Genomic DNA, 18088 nt, shown 5'->3' with positions numbered 1-18088 from the left:
TTTGCGCATAGTGGCTGATTATTTCCCAGGCCCTCCAGTATACAATGTCAAATTCTTTCGAAGGAGGTTTAGGATGTCGAAAGACCTTTTCTTACGCATAGTGGAGGGTGTAAAGGCACACGATGACTACTTCAAACAAAAACCAAAATGCATTAGGTCTTCTTGGTGCAGCTGCATTACAAAAGGTGTTTGGATCATTCCGCATGCTTGCATATGATGTTCCAGCTGATTCAATGGATGAAGTTGTGAGGATTGCAGAGAGCACCATGGTAGAGGCTTTTCACCACTTGTGCGGGCTGTGGTTGAGGTGTTTGGGGAGTAGTACTTGAGGCCACCTACTATTGAGGACATTGTAAGGTTGATGGCTATGAACACTAAGAGGGGATAGCCTGACATGCTTGGTTACATCGACTGTATGCATTGGAGATGGAAGAATTGCCCAACGGCATGGAAAGGGCAATATTTAGGACATGTGGATGGGCCAACGATGATCCTTGAAGTTGTTGCATCTAAAGATTTGTGGATTTGACATACCTTCTTTGGTCTTTCGAGCTCTCTAAATGATATCAATGTCTTACAAAGGTCACCAATATTTCAGAGGCTAAAATTAGGGACATCACCACCTGTGAGTGCATGATCAATGGTAACAAGTACACCATGGGATACTACCTTATAGATGGGATCTACCCTACTTGGGCAACTTTTGTGAAGAGCTATAACAATCCTCAAGGGAACAAGAGAGTACAGTTTACAAAAGCTCAAGAAGCGGTGAGAAAGGATGTGGAGAGAGCATTTGGTGTCCTTCAAGCACGATTTGCCATGGTGAGGGGTCCTACTAGATTTTGGGATAAGGACACTCTATGGTACATAATGATCATTAAGAATGAGCGAGACGAAGAAGTGGATTACGACTATAATCAAGATGGTGGTGAAGTGCTGAGGCCAGAGGAATACCAACATCGCCATCCACTTGTAATTGAGGACTTCCTAATGATACATCTTGAGATTGAGGACAAGGAGACTCATGTGAAGCTACGAGATGATCTCGTGGAACATTTGTGGGCACGTCATGGTGCTAGCTAGTGTGATCCTAATTTTTTGTGCACCATGTTGCGAGATGATCCTAATTCTATATAACTATGTGTTTTTATGTTTGGAAAAAATAAATTTGAATTTCAATCGTGGTGTTTGAAATTATGAATTTAAATATGGTTCATTTGTATTCATTATAAATATTTTATTTGAATCGTTGTTGTATAAAATAAAGATTATGTGTAGAGTGTGTATGGAAATAGAAGAGAAAAATAAGTAGGGGTCGAGAAGTAGAGGCCCTTGAAGTTGTGTGCAAAAAGTAGGCTTCAGAAAAGTAGTAAGGGGGTGTTTGGAAGGCAGGGGCTAAATTTTAGCCCCTGTCACATCGTATGTTTGGACACTAATTAGGAGTATTAAACGTAGTGTAATTACAAAACTAATTGCACAACCCCTAGGCTAAATCGTGAGACGAATCTATTAAGCCTAATTAGTCCATGATTTGACAATGTGGTGCTACAGTAACCATTCGCTAATGATGGATTAATTAGGCTTAATAGATTCGTCTCGCGATTTAGCCTAGGGGTTCTGCTATTAGTTTTATAATTAGCTCATGTTTAATCCTCCTAATTAGCATCCGAACATCCGACGTGACAGGGCTAAAGTTTAGCCCTTAGTATCCAAACATCCCCTAAGAGTCCCTACTCAGAAAGTAGAGGTTCTGGAGTAGAGATTATTGTTGAAGTTGCTCTTAGCATGGACTGACGGGCAGGACCAAATTTTAGCTCGCATGAAGCGTTGGTCGTCTATGCTGGCCCTCCACTCACACCCTCGGAGTGCTTTGTGAACCAGCCAGATCAGAGCCCTGGCTTGCCAAGGACTCGGGTCAAGCGTGCGTCGGAGACTGATTATGGCATCATTAATTAATTTACCATGTCATCGTATATGCTGAGTATAAAATTTGAACTGGGATTAGTCTAAGTACAGCAGACGTGCAGGTGTGTTGGTGCCCCATCCGGCACCAAGGACCGCGGCCGGCCGGCAAGGACACGGGATCGATGGAGCGGCACGGCAAGAGCGTGCGCGCGCGGGGTCAGTCGAGGTTGGAAGACCGTTGGGCCGCCCGCTCTACTCCCCAACCAACCAACTTGCCAAGCAGCAGCAGTCAGTCTCCCTCCCTGCGGGCCTCTTTACTCCGCTCGCCGCCGATGATGCCCTGCTCCCGTGCACGTGCACCCGGTCCACCATGCACCGGCTGACAATGATGCATTGCATGCTCTTCCGTACTCCTAGTTCCGTTCCAACAAAAACATCAGTCTACGGTTCAACTACAACGGTGTTGCACGATTCGACCGATCTTTTTACGAGGCGAATGCTAGCATTTGACCTGGATCATCAGCAGAGCAGCTTGAATTTGAGCAACAAGTTCACTGTTCACAAGCTTCGCAACTTGTAGACCGAGTTTTATACAACTGTACACTGCTCAGGGACGCCCATGGACCTGGTCCACACCAAGAAGTTGAGCCACATAACTCCGGTGGGTCCAACGCCCCCCACCTGCACGCGGGCCCACCCAGCCCCCGCGCCCCGCCGCGCAGCGGGATCAAATACGCCACCTCCCTCCGTCCACTCCCCCTCGCCGCCCCGTCTGTCTCCACCTCCTCTCCACACCTCCTCCTCGGCCACACCGCCACGCCTTGCCTCGCTACTGCTGCTGCTTCCACCAGCGGGAGTGGGCGGGATGAAGGTCACCGTCGTGTCCCGGAGCGGCCGGGAGGTCGTCAAGGGCGGCATCGACCTCAAGGACTCGGTACGTGCTCCCGCCGCCGGCTCTTGATTCCGGCCGGGGGTTGGGTTCCTTTGCCCTGCCTTCCTGGGGGGAGGTTTTGTTTCCTCGTTGGGGTTTAAGATCTCGCGGAAAGGTTTGAATTTTGATTGCCTTCTCGGCCCCGTTTGCAGGCCAAGGTCGCGGATCTGCAGGAGGCCATCCATGCCAGGAGTAAGTGGACTCGCTTGCTAAAATCTAACCTCTTGCTCGCGCTTTCTGCAGTTTCTGTATTCCATTTATGCGTTGCTGTGTTTCATTATGACTTGTGAGGAACAACTCTGTGTGTTCTGGAGTTATGAACGAACTTGAGCTGCTTGCTGTGTGCCAGTGTCGTTGCCAAGTAAGAATCTGTGGGCACTTCCTGCTCTAGTTGCGGCTAGTAATCTTTGCAGGGGTCACGTACAAGTACCTTTTATGCTCTTCCAATAGACCAATAGTTTAGTGCTGCTGTGTTGATTCTTGAAAATATGGGAAGGAAATGATCAAGTTAGCTGCTTTGCTAACAATTCAATCTGTAGCCTAATAGCCTTCTATTCTAGAGGCTTCATGTTACTATAAACCGCATCATTGCCTTTAAAAAAAAATCCTGTGCGTTCAATTTGCAAACTGTTTTTTTAGCAAATTCTAAGCTTCAGTGATTGCCTGATCTGATGCCCAGTTAAGTGCAGATGCTTCTGTGAGATGGCAGGTTTATCCTGCTCTCTGTAATTTTCTGTGTTTTGGGCACAATAGTGCTTAGGGGTGACTTGGTATGCAGTTTGTGTGTTAATCTTTCATTCCAGTCTTGCAAGGAAACAGGAAAAGTGAGGGAAGCTGTAGTGGATCCATGATGCTTTGCACTAGCATTCATAGGGTTGAAGAGGCTAACTTAGCAAACAACTCGTTCAATACTATGCTGCAGCCATATCCAGCTTGTGATTCAATCCACACGACCACATGTCAACAACTCTAGTTAACCTTGGATCTTTTTAAGTGCTTGCTCTCCTTAGTTGCCCAGTTTGGTATGGATTCTTTTTGGGATTTTGGTTCTACAGGTCGTTAGGATCTGTTTAGGTAGGAGGGAGTTGGCCATCAGCATCAACTCACAACCTTTGGCTTTTATTTTTCTTCTCTAAAAAATTGCACACACTTTTGTAACTCGTGAGCTGTGGAAAAAGAAATCTTAAGGGACAAATTAGATGGGAAGAAGTGTAGCTGAGCCGTATTGTTGAAGTTGGTTTTGGGACATGTTCTTGGGTTTTCAACTGTATTTGGAAATAGCTTCCGTACTGCATTCTATCAACGTTCATAATGTTCAGCACTGTTTAATTCAAAGTATGTAAGCATAGCTGTTTATGTCAAAAACACATTTAATAGGAAAAGTATGTACTCTGCAGTTTGCACAAATGCTCTCCTTAATATGGTTGTTCCTCTGGGGTTAATGTAACCTTCTTGCTATTGGTTGACAGAACCAGAAAGTATTTTTAAGATCTACATTCCTTCTTTATACGTTGTTTTCTGTTTTTTCAAGCCCAAGTGCTGTCAGGATTATAATTTCTGTATGTTAAATTGTTAACCTTCTGGAGCATTGTCGATGAGCATAGCCATGTTTACTTCTTGAAATATCACATCTTAGCCTCAGATGTGATAAAAGTTTAAGATGCATCTTGTGTCCTTATGGTTTTATTGTCACATTTATAGGCACCACCTTCTCAGTTGTACACTCTGCATAGTGTAGTAGATCTGCATGTTAGTCTATTTACTTACCATAATATTATCCTGAGGGTGGTGTGCACAAGCACTTATTGTTCATGTTGGACCACTAAAGAAGGTTTCCTGGCATGCACCATGTGGTTGGGTGAGACTAGAGTATATCATCATGTGTGGTTATGCAGTGCAGTTTAAATGCTTCAAATGCTACTAACATGGATTGCTGAGCTGCAATATGGCAACTTGCAGTGGTGTGATTATCTGCCCTCAACTTCTAAACCTGAATCATAGGGCTAATTTACTTCCAGATTTGGTTGAATGTGTCGGAATAACAAACACTTCCTAAACTGGCATGCAAATTTGCAGCTTGTATACATATTCTAAAGTAGCTTCATGATGCTCTACCAAAGGTATATGAACCAGAAAAGGTGACTGAGAAGGGAGAACTGGTATCTTTCTAAGTGGGTCTAGTAAGCATTACAAGATTTCTAAAATTAGGAGTCAGGTTACTGCAAAGCTAAGTAAGTGTAGTTTGTTTTATTGGATGCAACCGGATACTGTTTTAACTTCAAGCTTGTACCACTCATTGGTAATATTGAGAATAATGTTATAGTTTGCATCTACTAAAATGTTCTGTGTCAATCTGGTTGGATGAAAGTATGAAACTGTGTCTGGGTTGGATGAAAATATTTGATCATGTATTAGTCTCGTTTTGCTGTCTCCTGGCACACATTCCTCCTAATGTACAGTTTTTCTCTTTATGATGTACGGTTTGCTAACTGCTTGTCTCTGCACAATGCAGCTAAGAAGTATTATCCTGCTAGACAGCGGCTCACCCTCCCTCTTCAACCTGGAAAAGGTGGAAAGCCAGTTGTCCTCAATCCAAAAGCCAGCCTATCAGAATACTGTGAGAAGGGTTCCGGGTCACTGACTGTAGTCTTCAAAGATTTAGGCCCACAAGTCTACTACAGCACACTCTTCTTCTTTGAGTACTTGGGTCCTCTTATCATCTACCCCATGTTCTATTATCTGCCTGTCTACAAATTCTTCGGGTACGAGGGGGAACGGGTCATCCACCCTGTCCAGACCTATGCCATGTACTACTGGTGCTTCCACTACTTCAAGAGGATCATGGAGACATTCTTCGTGCACCGTTTCAGCCACGCGACATCACCTCTGTCAAACGTCTTCAGGAACTGTGCCTACTACTGGACTTTCGGCGCTTACATCGCTTACTACTGCAACCACCCGCTCTACACCCCAGTGAGTGAACTGCAGATGAAGATTGGGTTTGGCTTCGGGATCATCTGCCAGATTGCAAACTTCTACTGCCACATCCTGCTGAGAAACCTCAGAAGCCCAAGTGGTAGCGGTGGTTACCAGATCCCTCGTGGTTTCTTGTTCAACATTGTGACCTGCGCCAACTACACCACCGAGATCTACCAGTGGGTTGGGTTCAACATTGCCACTCAGACTGTAGCAGGCTACATCTTCCTCGTGGTGGCTGCAAGCATCATGACCAACTGGGCGCTAGGCAAGCACAGCCGCTTGAAGAAGGCAAGTTGTGCTTCCCCTGATATAGCTTTACTGACCAATTACTACGCATGTTTCATATCTTTACTGACAATGCTTCTTCTGCAGCTGTTTGATGGCAAGGACGGGAGGCCGAAGTATCCTCGCCGCTGGGTGATTCTCCCTCCATTCCTGTGAAGAGGTGATGATTGCGATTGCTGCTGGCCTGTCACGAATGCAATACCTACTGCGTTCCAGTGTTCAGAAGAAGTTCCAAGTCATGAATACCATGCAAACATTTGTACTAAATCACGCCTTGTACCAGTGGAACTTCGATTCCGGAGTCTGAAATTTCTAATCCGAAAGATGGATGCTAAATTTTTCTTCGATATTCTGTTGTGTTCCTGTCGATATAGTAATACATTGGAAGGTTCATCTGATGTTAGCTTCTTTTCGCCCCCATTTGTCCAAGCAGAAGTAAATGCAAACATAACTTCATTTTGATGCTTGCCATTGCTGTCCTATGATCCTGCATATCTCATCTGAAACTTGCATATCCTGATGCTTGACATTGTTGCCGTCAATTTGATTGCACGGCATACAGGGCAGCTTCATGGCGAATGATTTCTTGCTGATTTTTGCGGTTCCGGTGATGTTGGATTCCTAGATGGCACAGCTATCATGTTGAGTACCAACGACATCTACTTTTGAGCTTGCCATCCTCGTCACCAAGACCAAGCACATAGAATTCTTTCGCAACTGCACATGTGGACGTTCTGCAGGCCCCATTTAGTTTTGCTTCAAGTATGGGCCTCCATGTCCATGGGGTCAATTACTACCAGATCTCACCATGATGAATGAATTGTGTGTCACACAGCTCTCTTTTCAAGGAAAAAATGTTTATTTTTGTGACATTAAGCATTCTTTTACGACATTGTTTTGGTACAGATCAATATTAGAATTATATTATGTTCTATGAAGGAATCCCCTATCCCCATACAAACGAATTGCGTAAGACCTAAGACGTTTGGTGGCAGTACACCAATTAGACCGGAAACTTTCTTGCTGACCATCACTTTCGTTCACGGCGTGCTCCCTTGTAGCCGGTCTCTTGCGACCACTGACCCGTACTGCTTGTATTGTCAGCTACGGCTGCAAAGCGACAAGGTAGGAGAGCAGTGACCAGTCAATTGCAGTGTCGTCTCTAACGGCAGCCTTTCAGCTCCGACATCTGTACTGGAAGTTTTCCATGCTCCATTTGACGCTTCAGGTCATCTCAAAGAATCCACAGCCACAAGATCTTAGGATTTTTTTTTTCTTTTCTTATTTTTTGTTTTTCTTTAGGTTATCGGATGATGAAGGATTGTCGGAGTTTGACCGGGTTGACCGGTTGATCCGGTCATTTGCTCTGAAACTTCTTTGTGATCGGTACACTGAAAAGGTCAGCTTGAGCAAGATATGACCCTAGAATGTCTGTAGCGATTCCAAGGTTGACTTTATCACATTATATTTCCGTTATGCTCCATCACTGGTAGTAGCAGTCGGAGCCCAAAAAAGATGCTCAAGCATCAGCATGCCCATTACAAGTTAGTCATGGGTAAGTGAGAACTCTTTATGACATCACTAGCTGTGGCAGCGATCTCGAAGCTGACTTCACACGAGAATTTCACATGAGAATTGAGAGTTAGACACATACTTGGTTCACGCCTTTCATGGTCGTTGGGAGTTCAGTTGTTGTGCAAAAAGGACTGAAGCTTTCTCATCCGTTTCACAAAACACAAGTAGGGATTCCACAAGAATTTTTGGATGATTTCACTAGAAGTTGGTTGATGAAGGTACCTTGTTTTTTATTTTTTGCGAGGTAATCGTACCTTGATTTCATGTTAACCCTGTTTTATTTTTTTATTTTTGCAAGGTAATTGTACCTCAATTTCATATTTGACATGAAATTTTTGCGGAAGATATATAGGGCCAAGCTGCAAATTGACAAATTCTAGAGAGCCCGGAATATAATGCAATTTATATGGAGGAAGCATGGGATATTGAAAAGGTCAGCACAAGACTGCCCAACTTCATCCTTTCCTACCATTTTCTTTTATCTCTTTTATTTCATGATGAAGACCTACCTTTGACACTCCAATGATAGCTTCGCAGCCAATAAGAATCAGCCAAAAATCATGCCAAGTCTGATTGGCACTGCTGCAGGCATTGACTAGGTATTTTTACCCTTCACTTCTTCTTCTGAAATCATTACTCGCTGATTTTTTAATTGGGAAAAAAATCTCTTGGGAGGGGTCAAATTCACACAAACATTTTCCTCTGGCCCACCACGATGCCAACGAGTAGTACGCACGGTGAAGTCTACGAAAAGGGGTCTGAATTCAAGGAGGAACATGAGGCTTTGGAACACAAAAGCAAATGGTTTTATCACTCCAAAAGCCAGGCAATAAAGCCCGTTTGGCTGGACGACAACGCGGTTCTATGTACTTTCACCATACCTTGCCTTGCTTTATGCGTTTGTTGGTGTCCTTAGTTTGCTCGCTATGCAGTTGACAATGATAGCCACCATCCCATATATCATCGTCTTTTGGATTTAGTTCTCAGGACAAGCGTAAGTTTAATCACCTAAGCTAAGATGATGCTAGAGCAAATAGATACAGAAAGAGACAAATTTCAATCATAGACCCTCATGAGTTCTTGTTTAAAAAGAAGAATTCGTGAGTTCAGATTAATTTCTATTATAACTTGTTAGATAATTTTAAAAGAAACTATATAAAGTTATTTCCTTTCGATTTCTATGCATAATTCATGCACGTATACGTGAACAAGCCGGAACATATGCTGACATGCAGTTTAGTGACCTTAAGATGATGCTATTATTCAAGGGATTGAAAATAACCTTTTTCATGGGGATAAAAGAACACTTCTTATATTAGATTCTGATCAGACGGTGGGTTCTCTTTCTTCTTCATCTAGCTCGTCCGCTGTGTCTTCTTCTCCCCCCGCCATTGCCTCCTGCCTTAAGCGGTACACCACAATCGTCACCCTCCACGGAGCGAAGGCCTCTCCACTTGCCGCCCCTAGCACCACGTGTGCAAGGCTCCTGTACCCTCACCTCACCGTTGGAAACGCTCTCTACAATCCTGTCAGTGTTTAAATTCGGCAAGGGTTGCTTAAGGTAGTGTTTTGGTTAACTCAAAGGTAAACGCAGATACACGATTTAGACAGGTTCGAGTCGCTAGATTGCGTAATACTCTACGTCATGTGTATTGGTTGGATTGAATTGCTTTGGAGGGGGTCCCCACTTCATCTTATATTGCTGGGAGTAGGGTTACAAGTCGGTTGGTTACAATTACAACGAGTATTTTACTAATCCTCGACTAGTTCCTGTCTTTCCATGTAGACTACGTCATCCTACGTCATGATCTTCATGTCAAATGCGTTTCGGTATCTAATCTCATATTTAAGATTGTCAAATATTCTGTTGGATCCATAGACGAGTAAGACACACCGCCACTATTCCTAATCACGATCTTCTTCCCACGGCTGATTTATAAAAATCATTCATACGATGATATACGATGTCAAATCACCATACGATATCAAATCACCATTAACGTACAAAGAAGATCAAACCGAAAAGAATCCATATTTTCACCGCCGAATTTGTCACAATTATTCTAGAGAGAATAACACAGGATTAACCTATATAACAGAAACAACAACAAAATAAACTAATCCTCGTAAAAAGAAATAAAAACCTAACTGTCCAAGCGGCGGAAGTTTTCAACTACCAACACCCGCCATCCAGGCATCCGGGCAGGGGCCGCCACGGACCAGAATTTAACGGAAACCCCCCTCTCATTTCCTCTTCCTCGCTTCCCGGATCCATCCGTTTCTTTCCATACTCAATTCATTCCCGTTTCGTTCCTCACCAACTCCTCCCTTCCAGAATCCAGAGTCTCCGATCCTCGGTTCAAAACCTACCAGATTTGCGTCTGCAGGCGGCGCCGTCGTCGTATGAACCCAAGGTCAGTTTCGGAGGAGAAAAAGCGAATCTTTGGGCCCTTTTTTGCTGCGTGTTTCGCGAATTCTGGGTGGCTGGGTTCCATGGCGGCGCTGCTTTGCGTGCGCGTTTAATCTGTTCGTGGAAAGGCGTCCATACGTTTCTGCTGGTTTCATCGACCAACAGGAGTCGGAGTGCTGCGAACGCTGTCAGCTCACGAGTCTGGAGGTGATTTTGTTTTTCCATCCGTGTTCTTCAGGACGCGTTTTTATTCATCCGTGCTTTGGTTGCGTTTCGTTCCGCGCTGATTTTGCTGGGAAGAGAAGAGATGCCTTTTCTCTTCGTCGTTTTTGTTTGGATCGTAGAGAGCATGTTTAGAGATGTCACGTTTAGGCACTGCCGACTGAAATTTGTTTACTGCTTTTCATTTCTGTTTGTATGCCCATCAGGATTATTCCCTGCTGCTTATGAATTATGATTGTTTTCGAGTCCTAAGCCTGACGGGTCAGTAACCACTAATTCATAAATCTTGTCACGTTTTTTGGATCCTGTTGGAGACATGGGGCTGAAAGGTGATTTATTTTTATTTTTTTTACCTTTTCATGGTTCGAGGTACATGTGGATTGTAGAGTCATGTATTTGCTCCTCTGAAGTATTTTCTCGCTCTTGGAAAGCATTGAGAAATCATCCTGGTGCCTTTTTTTTCTCCCCCTTGAACTTGTTGAAGATGGATTTCTGGCACTTCATGATTTGATTGATTGAGGAAGTGGTGATTATATTAGGCTATTAGCCAGTACAGTTACAAAAGGTTGCCCTTTAATTCACAGCGGGAAATTTCCCTTAGACGTTGAAAGAAATTATGTAGCTTAGCACTGTTTCAATGGACTTAGTTCTTTATTTGAAGGGTTGTGATGCTATAGTATAGGTTCACATTTCTGCTTTGCTTTCTTTTGCCCCTCAATTTTCAATTGTTAGTAATGTTTAGGTAGACATTTTTATTGTTAACTCATGAGAAATTTACCCACTTCCGTTTGTTGTTTCTTGTGCGTGTTCATTTTCCCCTTTTTGTTGTACTGAGGATGTTTGTCCATGAATTTTAGTATACTGTTAAAAAAGGACTTACAATCACTATTTTCTTCTTTATCTCGGTGGCATATACCTTTCATTCCTCTATAATCACCTAGTTATTCATTAGCAATGGAGACGCTAATCTGAGTATTCATTAGCAAGGGATACACTAACTAACACGGATATGGAAAGATATCTTATATTTGGTCTGTCTTAATAAATGCCTCCATTGCAGTTGGTGGATTTCTGCCTGCGTGTTTCTGGGAAGAGGAGTGTTGCGTCAGCATCTTTCGTTCATTAGTCTAGGAAAAGGTCGAAAAGCCCTGTTAAGATGGCTTTATTTGCACGTTCATAGATTATGGTGCAAATGATTTTTTTATGCTACTTTGTGCATTTTGTCAGCATTATTATCTTACTTTAGCTTGTTAATTTTGTGGGTTTGGTACTTTGGTTGGAGACCATCTTTTCCTGTATTAAATTTGTCTGGTGCATATACGCCTTTCAATATGGTCTGGAGGCAATGATTTATTCAGGTTGGAAAGGCATTAGGTGTGTTATCTGCGAGGTTGTTAATCAGCGGACAGTCTGTTCATGACAGGTGGGCAAGTTGAGCAAAGCTGAAGGCCTGTCCCTTATTTTGCAAGGGTGGTGCTCATAAGGAACCACCCCTCTTCTTTGCTGGCGAGCAAACACCAAATGGCCCAGCTGTTGCACCACCAGGATTCCGCGTTCTATGGCAAGGAATTACATGGGTGCCGATGGGGCATTCTTCAGTTCTTTGGATTTCGGGGTCGCCTGCGGTCCATGAAGATGCTAGCTGACAAGAAACATGGTCAGCGGAAAAGCAGTGGTGGTAAGTTCTCGAGTCCTTCATTGTTTGATACTTGTGAAATGGACTTGGATATTAGCATAAGGTAGTGGAGTGCAATTGAGAATTCATATATTGGAAGCTGTTTATGTTTGATCATCAAGACAACCTGTACAGATAATGATGCAATGTAAATATAACTGGTTACTATTTCGCTTTTTCAGTGCTGGTATTTTTTTGTCATTATGTGGACTTAACCAAAACTGTACTTTGAATTCGTGTGAACAAATAATAATTATAGAAATTATGCTCATCAATGTAGGAGGTAGACGCAGAAGCTGCTATGCGCCATTGAAAAACGAAGACAGTGGCACCATGGATGATGAGAAAAATACTGAAGTATGTTGAATAACCCATCCTTACTTTAAAATCGTTTTTTCCTTGAATAATACTTATTTTTATTTTTCTATGATCTCCTGGTCTGTCATCAATAAACCATCTTCACTTCCTATTTGCTGCTTGATGGTTAAGCACTTAAAAATGCATTGCCGCGCCCTCCGTTTTTTCCCTTTTAGTTCAAATGAGTACTATTTTTTCTGAAACTGTCTGCTTACTATTTCTACACATTTATTGCGGAGCTGTAAGGTTGGCATTAGTATACACATATATTCTTTGGATACATGCATGTAGTGTTTAATACAAGCAGTATATAGAAGTGCCTTCTAAAACTACACAGTCCTAAACAGACAACTGAACCATTTGAAGTTTAACTTAATTTATTCCTTTCATTTCTATTCCAGATTAGAAAAAAACAGAAGGCCTCAAAAAAGAATTCTGGTAAAGCTAGTTTGAGGTCCTTTATTCTAAAGAAATTATATGGAAAGGAAGGTCAGAAAGAAAAGATGCTTCCTGTTGCACCAAAGCTATTGCGCACCATTTCGATACACTATTTGGAAAGCAACGAATATGTTATTGATGGTGAATCCGCTTCCAGTGGTGATGGCTCTTCACATAGTACTAAATTGTCACTACAAAATGCTACCGACACAAACTTGCGCCATTCTACATCTAGCATCCCAGATGGTTGTGTTAGTGATTTAAGTTCTTCACTGCTCCTAAAAAGAGATGACAGTCGTGTGAAGCGAAAGAGCCACCGTAGCATTTCGATGGATGGAGTTCTTCATAAGGTCCCTTATGGAAAGAAGGTGTGCGGAGATATAATCAGTGAAGGTCTCCCCCGATCAGCCTCTGCCACGTATGATAGGGATGGTCTGAAACCTTATATTGGTACTGCTGCAAAGAGGCATGTAAATCAAGGTTTTCGGCGTTCACGTTCACTCAATGAATCTTTGGAAGATTACTCTCGTTTACTTGATGCCATTTCAAGTAGTGAATCCAAAAGAATACTGACTAGCTCTAAGTCTACTCGGGATCATTCTCTGGACGCCCCTGGTGTCATGACTTCATTGCAAAGAGCTTCTGAAGTTGAACTCGGATCACAAGGTTTGGGTAGACTAGATGAAAATCCTGTAACTGCAGAAGATGCCTTGGCACCGCATGTTCAAGAGAAAACTGATGCTGATGGAGATGCTGAAGTTACTATGGATGACAGTTCTGGTGATGTAGTTGCTGGTGACCCTGAAAAACCTGCTTTTCTTGAAGAACACATGAATGAGGAAAAGGGTGATGTTGCTGTTTCAGCTCAAGAAGATTCTTATATTGTTCCTTCACCTTCAGAAGTCGTTGATACTTCAGAAGAACAGGCAGCAACCTGTGATAATAATGATCAGGTTCCCTCATCAGCTGAATTCGAGTTGTGTGCTGCCCATTCAATGTCAGAAGAAGTTGGCATCCTAGAAGAGCATGTAGAAACCTGTCATGATGCTCAGATCCACTCTTCAGTACAAGCAGATTCATGCACTACTCTTCTTTCAGAGTACACCAACATTGCAGAAGAACAAACACCAACTTCTCAAGACAACCAAATGCACGCGTTCCAGATTCAAAAATCAATAAAAGGTACTTCTTGTGTTCCTGATCCCAGTCACGAATTCGAAGCTGACATAAGTCTAAGTTGCAAGCAAGAATCTGAAAGTCCAATATCTGTTCTTGACGTGGCCTTCTCAGATGATCCTGCTAGTCCGATGAAATATACACTGCTGGATGGTGAGATTTATATTTAGTATTCATGGCCCAGTTATTAAACTAGTGTAAAAAATCACCAGTGACAGTAACACTTCTAGATCTTGAATTTACTTTTGCGCTACTCTTGTTGCAAGCACTAGTTACAATTCTTTTATTTACATTTTCTTTGTTTTTGCCTCTTGCAGATACATCACTGAAGCCAAGAATTCTCCATTTAAATGATGCTGATGTTTCAGTTGACACTGATATTGTGCAAGAAAGTGACTTTGGCAACCTGAATGGCTTCGAAGTAGATCCAATCCACGAAGCAGAGTTCAACTATGTGAAGGATATATTCAAGAAGTCGAGCTTCAGCAATGAAATACTACTTGATGAATGGTACGCACAGAATATCGGAGCTCTCCAAGAAGAGGATTGCCAACACTACGAAGCTGCTGCAGCAGCATGTGACTTCACTGATATGTCTACTGATCAGTTGCTTCTGTTTGATTTGACAAACGAAGCGTTGCTCGACATCTACAAGAAATATTCTGTTTCCAAGTCCAGATTCTCCTGGTTCTCATCTTCCGGTAGACCAAAACCCGTGGGACACCGTGGCCTCAAGGAGTTGTGGTCTAGAGTGAGCTGTCGTATAGATGAACGACCATGGTCAAGCATCGAAGTCGACAGTATTTTGTCGAAGGACCTAGCAAAGAGCGACCACTGGATGAATTTTGAGAAAGATGCTGATGATATGGGGAACAAGGTGGCAGACTTTGTGTTTGACAAGCTTCTGACAGAGCTCGTTCTTCAGCTTGCAGAGTTTTGAGTCTAGCTAGTTATTTTTTGTCCCGTTACATTTTTGGGGGGGTTAGGAATTCTATATTGAGCAAAGGCTTGGAATCATTCTGATGTACATACTACAGATTCTTTTTTCATCGGTGGAGGAAAACATAATCTGGGGATTGGGGAGTACTGTTGTTAGGTGTTAGGAATTCAATTCATGTGCTAGAAAGTTTTGCATGCTGGTTACTATAAATGAATGGAGGAAATGTTTTTAAGTACTATTTGTATGTATAATCTTGATAAATATGATTATTTGTCACTTTGTCAGGTAGGCAAAGGCAAAAAGAAATGGCAGTTCGTGAATCGGTTCTAAAAAAAAAAGCGCTTACAAAGCTCTACTCTGCTCAAACCACTGGTGATTTTGTGGCTGCATATTGCTGAGTTTGCTTCCACTGATCGGATCCATTCTCCTGAGATCGTCTGATACTCTGATGCCATGAACGTGACGCCAAAGAGACTTGAGCCATGTGGGCTTTTCTGGGCTGATATACTGAGCCGGTCCATGACGATGGTTCAAACTTCAAAGCCTGATGGGCCCTAGTCATCAGACTGCGATTGTTCCTGCTCGGGGCGGGGTGCTCCTGGATTAGGCCCAGATAATAAGCTTGGAGATCCCCAAAGGTAAAAACCCCGATGCTCTAGCTTTTCTTTTTCTTTTATTTTTTTTTAAAAAAAGGCGTTGCGGTAGTGGTGTACACATATCGCTGGTTTTGCTGCAGTAAGTCTGTGTATGTAGTTGGGTGACTCACCGTACATTCATACGTGGTATGATCTGAAGCGAAGAGAAGCATCCCGGGAGATCCACCTCTCTGATGAAGTCTGAACACTTGGCCAGTCTGAACTCGAAACCTGTTTGACAAACGAGTCCTTTCCGTATCTCGAACTTTCTTCAGTTATCCTGTGCACATCTCCAGATCTCTCTCCAATTCTCCGAATTTCGTAGGAAACAATGAACAAAAGGTATAATTCAAAATTTTTATTCTCTTCCACGCATGAGTGCATGACATTGACACCAGATATTTTCTGCACCATGCATCAGGATGGTTCCAGAGCCTTCAATCATGGTGCCCAAGAAGGTGCAGTACCTGACGCCCACACACGCACTGCAGAGACGGCACACATGGGACATGATCTACTCGTAGAAGCGTTAGAAGACTTTTTCGCCACCTCCTGTACGAAACGATTCGTAGCGAAAATCTTATCCACGAGCAGGCCCGTTTGACATGATTTCTTCCTCCTTTGCTGAAACACAGCACAGCACAAACAGAGAAAAGATAGCAAATGGATGGATAAGAGGTAAAGCCCGTGATGGGAATATGGTAGGCACATGCCTACCCAGCAGCACGGTGCAGTAGCAGCCGAATGGCAATGGCCGGCCTGTTGCTTTTTTTTCCTTTTTGTTCCTTTTCAAGACAGTGACGTTTCATTCGTGGGGCACCAAAAATTTGTGACCAAACTGAGAATCATATGATCAATTGTTGTAGGAGAGGAGAGCACTGGTGTAAGCGTTTCTTTTCGTTTGTTTTTTGGTCTTCTACGAGACCACACAAATACACAATGCATGCAAATGCAATGCAATGCAACCGTTGTTGTTTTTACGAGGCCAGGAAAAAAAATTCCCAGCAAGTCACTGATGCGTGCATGGTAGGGCAGGACTGGTTTTTAACCTGTTGCCACCCGACAGCGACATGCTTGCGTGCAGTTCAGGGCATGTGCATGCACGCCACCTCAAGAAGGCTCTAGTCTAATCAAACATTTTTTACAGCTACACACACAGTGCCGTAAAAAAAGTATAATCTGCTGCTATTACTCTAATGGTCATGTAATTTTACTGCGAGACACAGGCGGGGGTGGCGTCCCTGTCCAAAAATAAAGGGGCCCGGCCACGTCGTGCACCGAGCAGAGATATTTTATGGACCTCAAGTTTACACGCGTTTTTCCTTCAAAAAAAAAAGTTTACACGCGTTTCATCCCAACTGAATGGGATGGATGCAAAGTGAATTTGGAGCTTCTCCAGCTTTTCGGCCTTTGGGCCGGTAACTGCGTGACACAGAAAGGTTTGTTGTTCCCTGGCCTGCTTTACTGATTCGTGTCACTGTCCTCACCAACAACACTGATGATATTATCCGATCCGCATATTTGTATTTGTATCGTGTAAGGATCCAAACATTGCAGCTCTTGTGGCATGCCATTCACACCGTTTTTAAAAAAGGGAACTGAGAAGGAAACTGCTTTGTTAGATGAACGAATACCATAAAAAAAAGCACAGTGAGGAAGACTGTAAATCTTGTTTTCCTGAAAAAAAAAACAGAAACATAACATGATGTGGCGTGACACGCTATTTCTCGGGTGTGTAATGGTAAGCTCACAAGAAATAGCAAAAGGTAAGGAGCCTTTTTCATAGATGCTGCTGCACATGAGCATGCGTACGTTATCCATCCATGCACACTGGCCTTATCGTGCTGCCGGTTTTTCGGGTCCATTTTGCCAATGCCGACTCCTCCTCCCCGAGGTGGATAGGACCAGCCCAAAACATCACCAGTCGGTATTCCGATTCTTCTCTTTCGTGAAAGCACCTGGTGCTTCGATCGGCCGCACCACCAACATCGTCGTTTTGAAAGCAACAATTCGCACCGTTCTCTTCTTCTCTTGAACGGACGGCAAGAGTTTTGCCGAATTTTTATTAGAGGAGGGAAAGATTTCTGGCACAAGAATGGTTTTTGTTGCCATAACCACCGAGAAATAAACATCTCTTGAGAAATCACCATCATGCTAAGAAACACATGGCATTCACCAGTCACAAACAATGAGATCAATGGGTCATCAACAAGTCAATTTCGCATTTATTTATTTATCTACTGGTAACTTTCACGAATGGCTAAGCTGTGTTAACTGCAGGGAGAAGACGAATCTATTCTTTCTACTCTGCCAGTAAAAATGCAACGCTAGAGGCCACACCGAAATTCTGGATCATACCGTACGTGTGCTCCGAACCGCCTTTGTCGGCGTCCCACGGACGGCCGGCCATCCGCCACCGAGAGCCGTGCACTCAATCGACAACCGGACCCGCAGGCCGAGGCGGCGGCCCCACGTCACGGGCGGGTCAGGACGGCCCGCGCCGCGTGGACGGCCAGATGGCCGCCCGCCGGGCCTTTAAATGCGGCCTCCCCGTCGGGGC

The 18088-nt window shown here is 43.4% G+C and overlaps 2 protein-coding genes across 5 annotated transcripts; both read left to right on the top strand.

Moving 5' to 3' along the window:
• The first annotated feature begins 2650 nt into the window (after positions 1 to 2650).
• On the top strand, positions 2651 to 6503 carry LOC117857367 (very-long-chain enoyl-CoA reductase). The gene is made up of 4 exons (XM_034740003.2): positions 2651 to 2839; positions 2989 to 3028; positions 5349 to 6103; positions 6188 to 6503. Exons 1-4 carry the CDS (start codon positions 2771 to 2773, stop codon positions 6254 to 6256), a joined length of 933 nt encoding a protein of 310 aa, XP_034595894.1. The 5' UTR covers positions 2651 to 2770; the 3' UTR covers positions 6257 to 6503.
• A 3348-nt stretch (positions 6504 to 9851) lies between these two features.
• On the top strand, positions 9852 to 15131 carry LOC117858219 (uncharacterized). Of its 4 annotated transcripts, none has more exons than XM_034741248.2 (5): positions 9852 to 10089; positions 11731 to 11985; positions 12263 to 12339; positions 12741 to 13959; positions 14271 to 15131. In XM_034741248.2, exons 2-5 carry the CDS (start codon positions 11829 to 11831, stop codon positions 14891 to 14893), a joined length of 2076 nt encoding a protein of 691 aa, XP_034597139.1. In that variant the 5' UTR covers positions 9852 to 10089; positions 11731 to 11828; the 3' UTR covers positions 14894 to 15131. The 4 variants fall into 4 exon arrangements, with proteins under 4 accessions (XP_034597139.1, XP_034597136.1, XP_034597138.1 ...); XM_034741245.2 differs by having other exon boundaries at positions 9854 to 10089; positions 12741 to 14106; XM_034741247.2 differs by having other exon boundaries at positions 9854 to 10089; positions 11717 to 11985; positions 12741 to 14106.
• Positions 15132 to 18088: the final 2957 nt, after the last annotated feature.

This window comes from Setaria viridis, chromosome 5 (genome assembly GCF_005286985.2).
Source record: "Setaria viridis chromosome 5, Setaria_viridis_v4.0, whole genome shotgun sequence".
Taxonomy (NCBI): domain Eukaryota; kingdom Viridiplantae; phylum Streptophyta; class Magnoliopsida; order Poales; family Poaceae; genus Setaria; species Setaria viridis.
The sequence above is the reverse complement of the archived record's forward strand: the minus strand, read 5'-3'. Positions and strand labels throughout refer to the sequence as shown.

Excerpts from the sequence above, each read along its gene's own strand:
- LOC117857367 (XM_034740003.2), top strand. The coding sequence starts at position 2,771 with ATGAAGGTCACCGTCGTGTCCCGGAGCGGCCGGGAGGTCGTCAAGGGC. Across the intron at positions 2,840-2,988 it reads GCATCGACCTCAAGGACTCG|GCCAAGGTCGCGGATCTGCA; the intron begins GTACGTGCTCCC and ends CCCCGTTTGCAG. Across the intron at positions 3,029-5,348 it reads GGAGGCCATCCATGCCAGGA|CTAAGAAGTATTATCCTGCT; the intron begins GTAAGTGGACTC and ends TGCACAATGCAG.
- LOC117858219 (XM_034741245.2), top strand. The coding sequence starts at position 11,829 with ATGGCCCAGCTGTTGCACCACCAGGATTCCGCGTTCTATGGCAAGGAA. Across the intron at positions 11,986-12,262 it reads TCAGCGGAAAAGCAGTGGTG|GAGGTAGACGCAGAAGCTGC; the intron begins GTAAGTTCTCGA and ends TCATCAATGTAG. Across the intron at positions 14,107-14,270 it reads GAAATATACACTGCTGGATG|ATACATCACTGAAGCCAAGA; the intron begins GTGAGATTTATA and ends TGCCTCTTGCAG.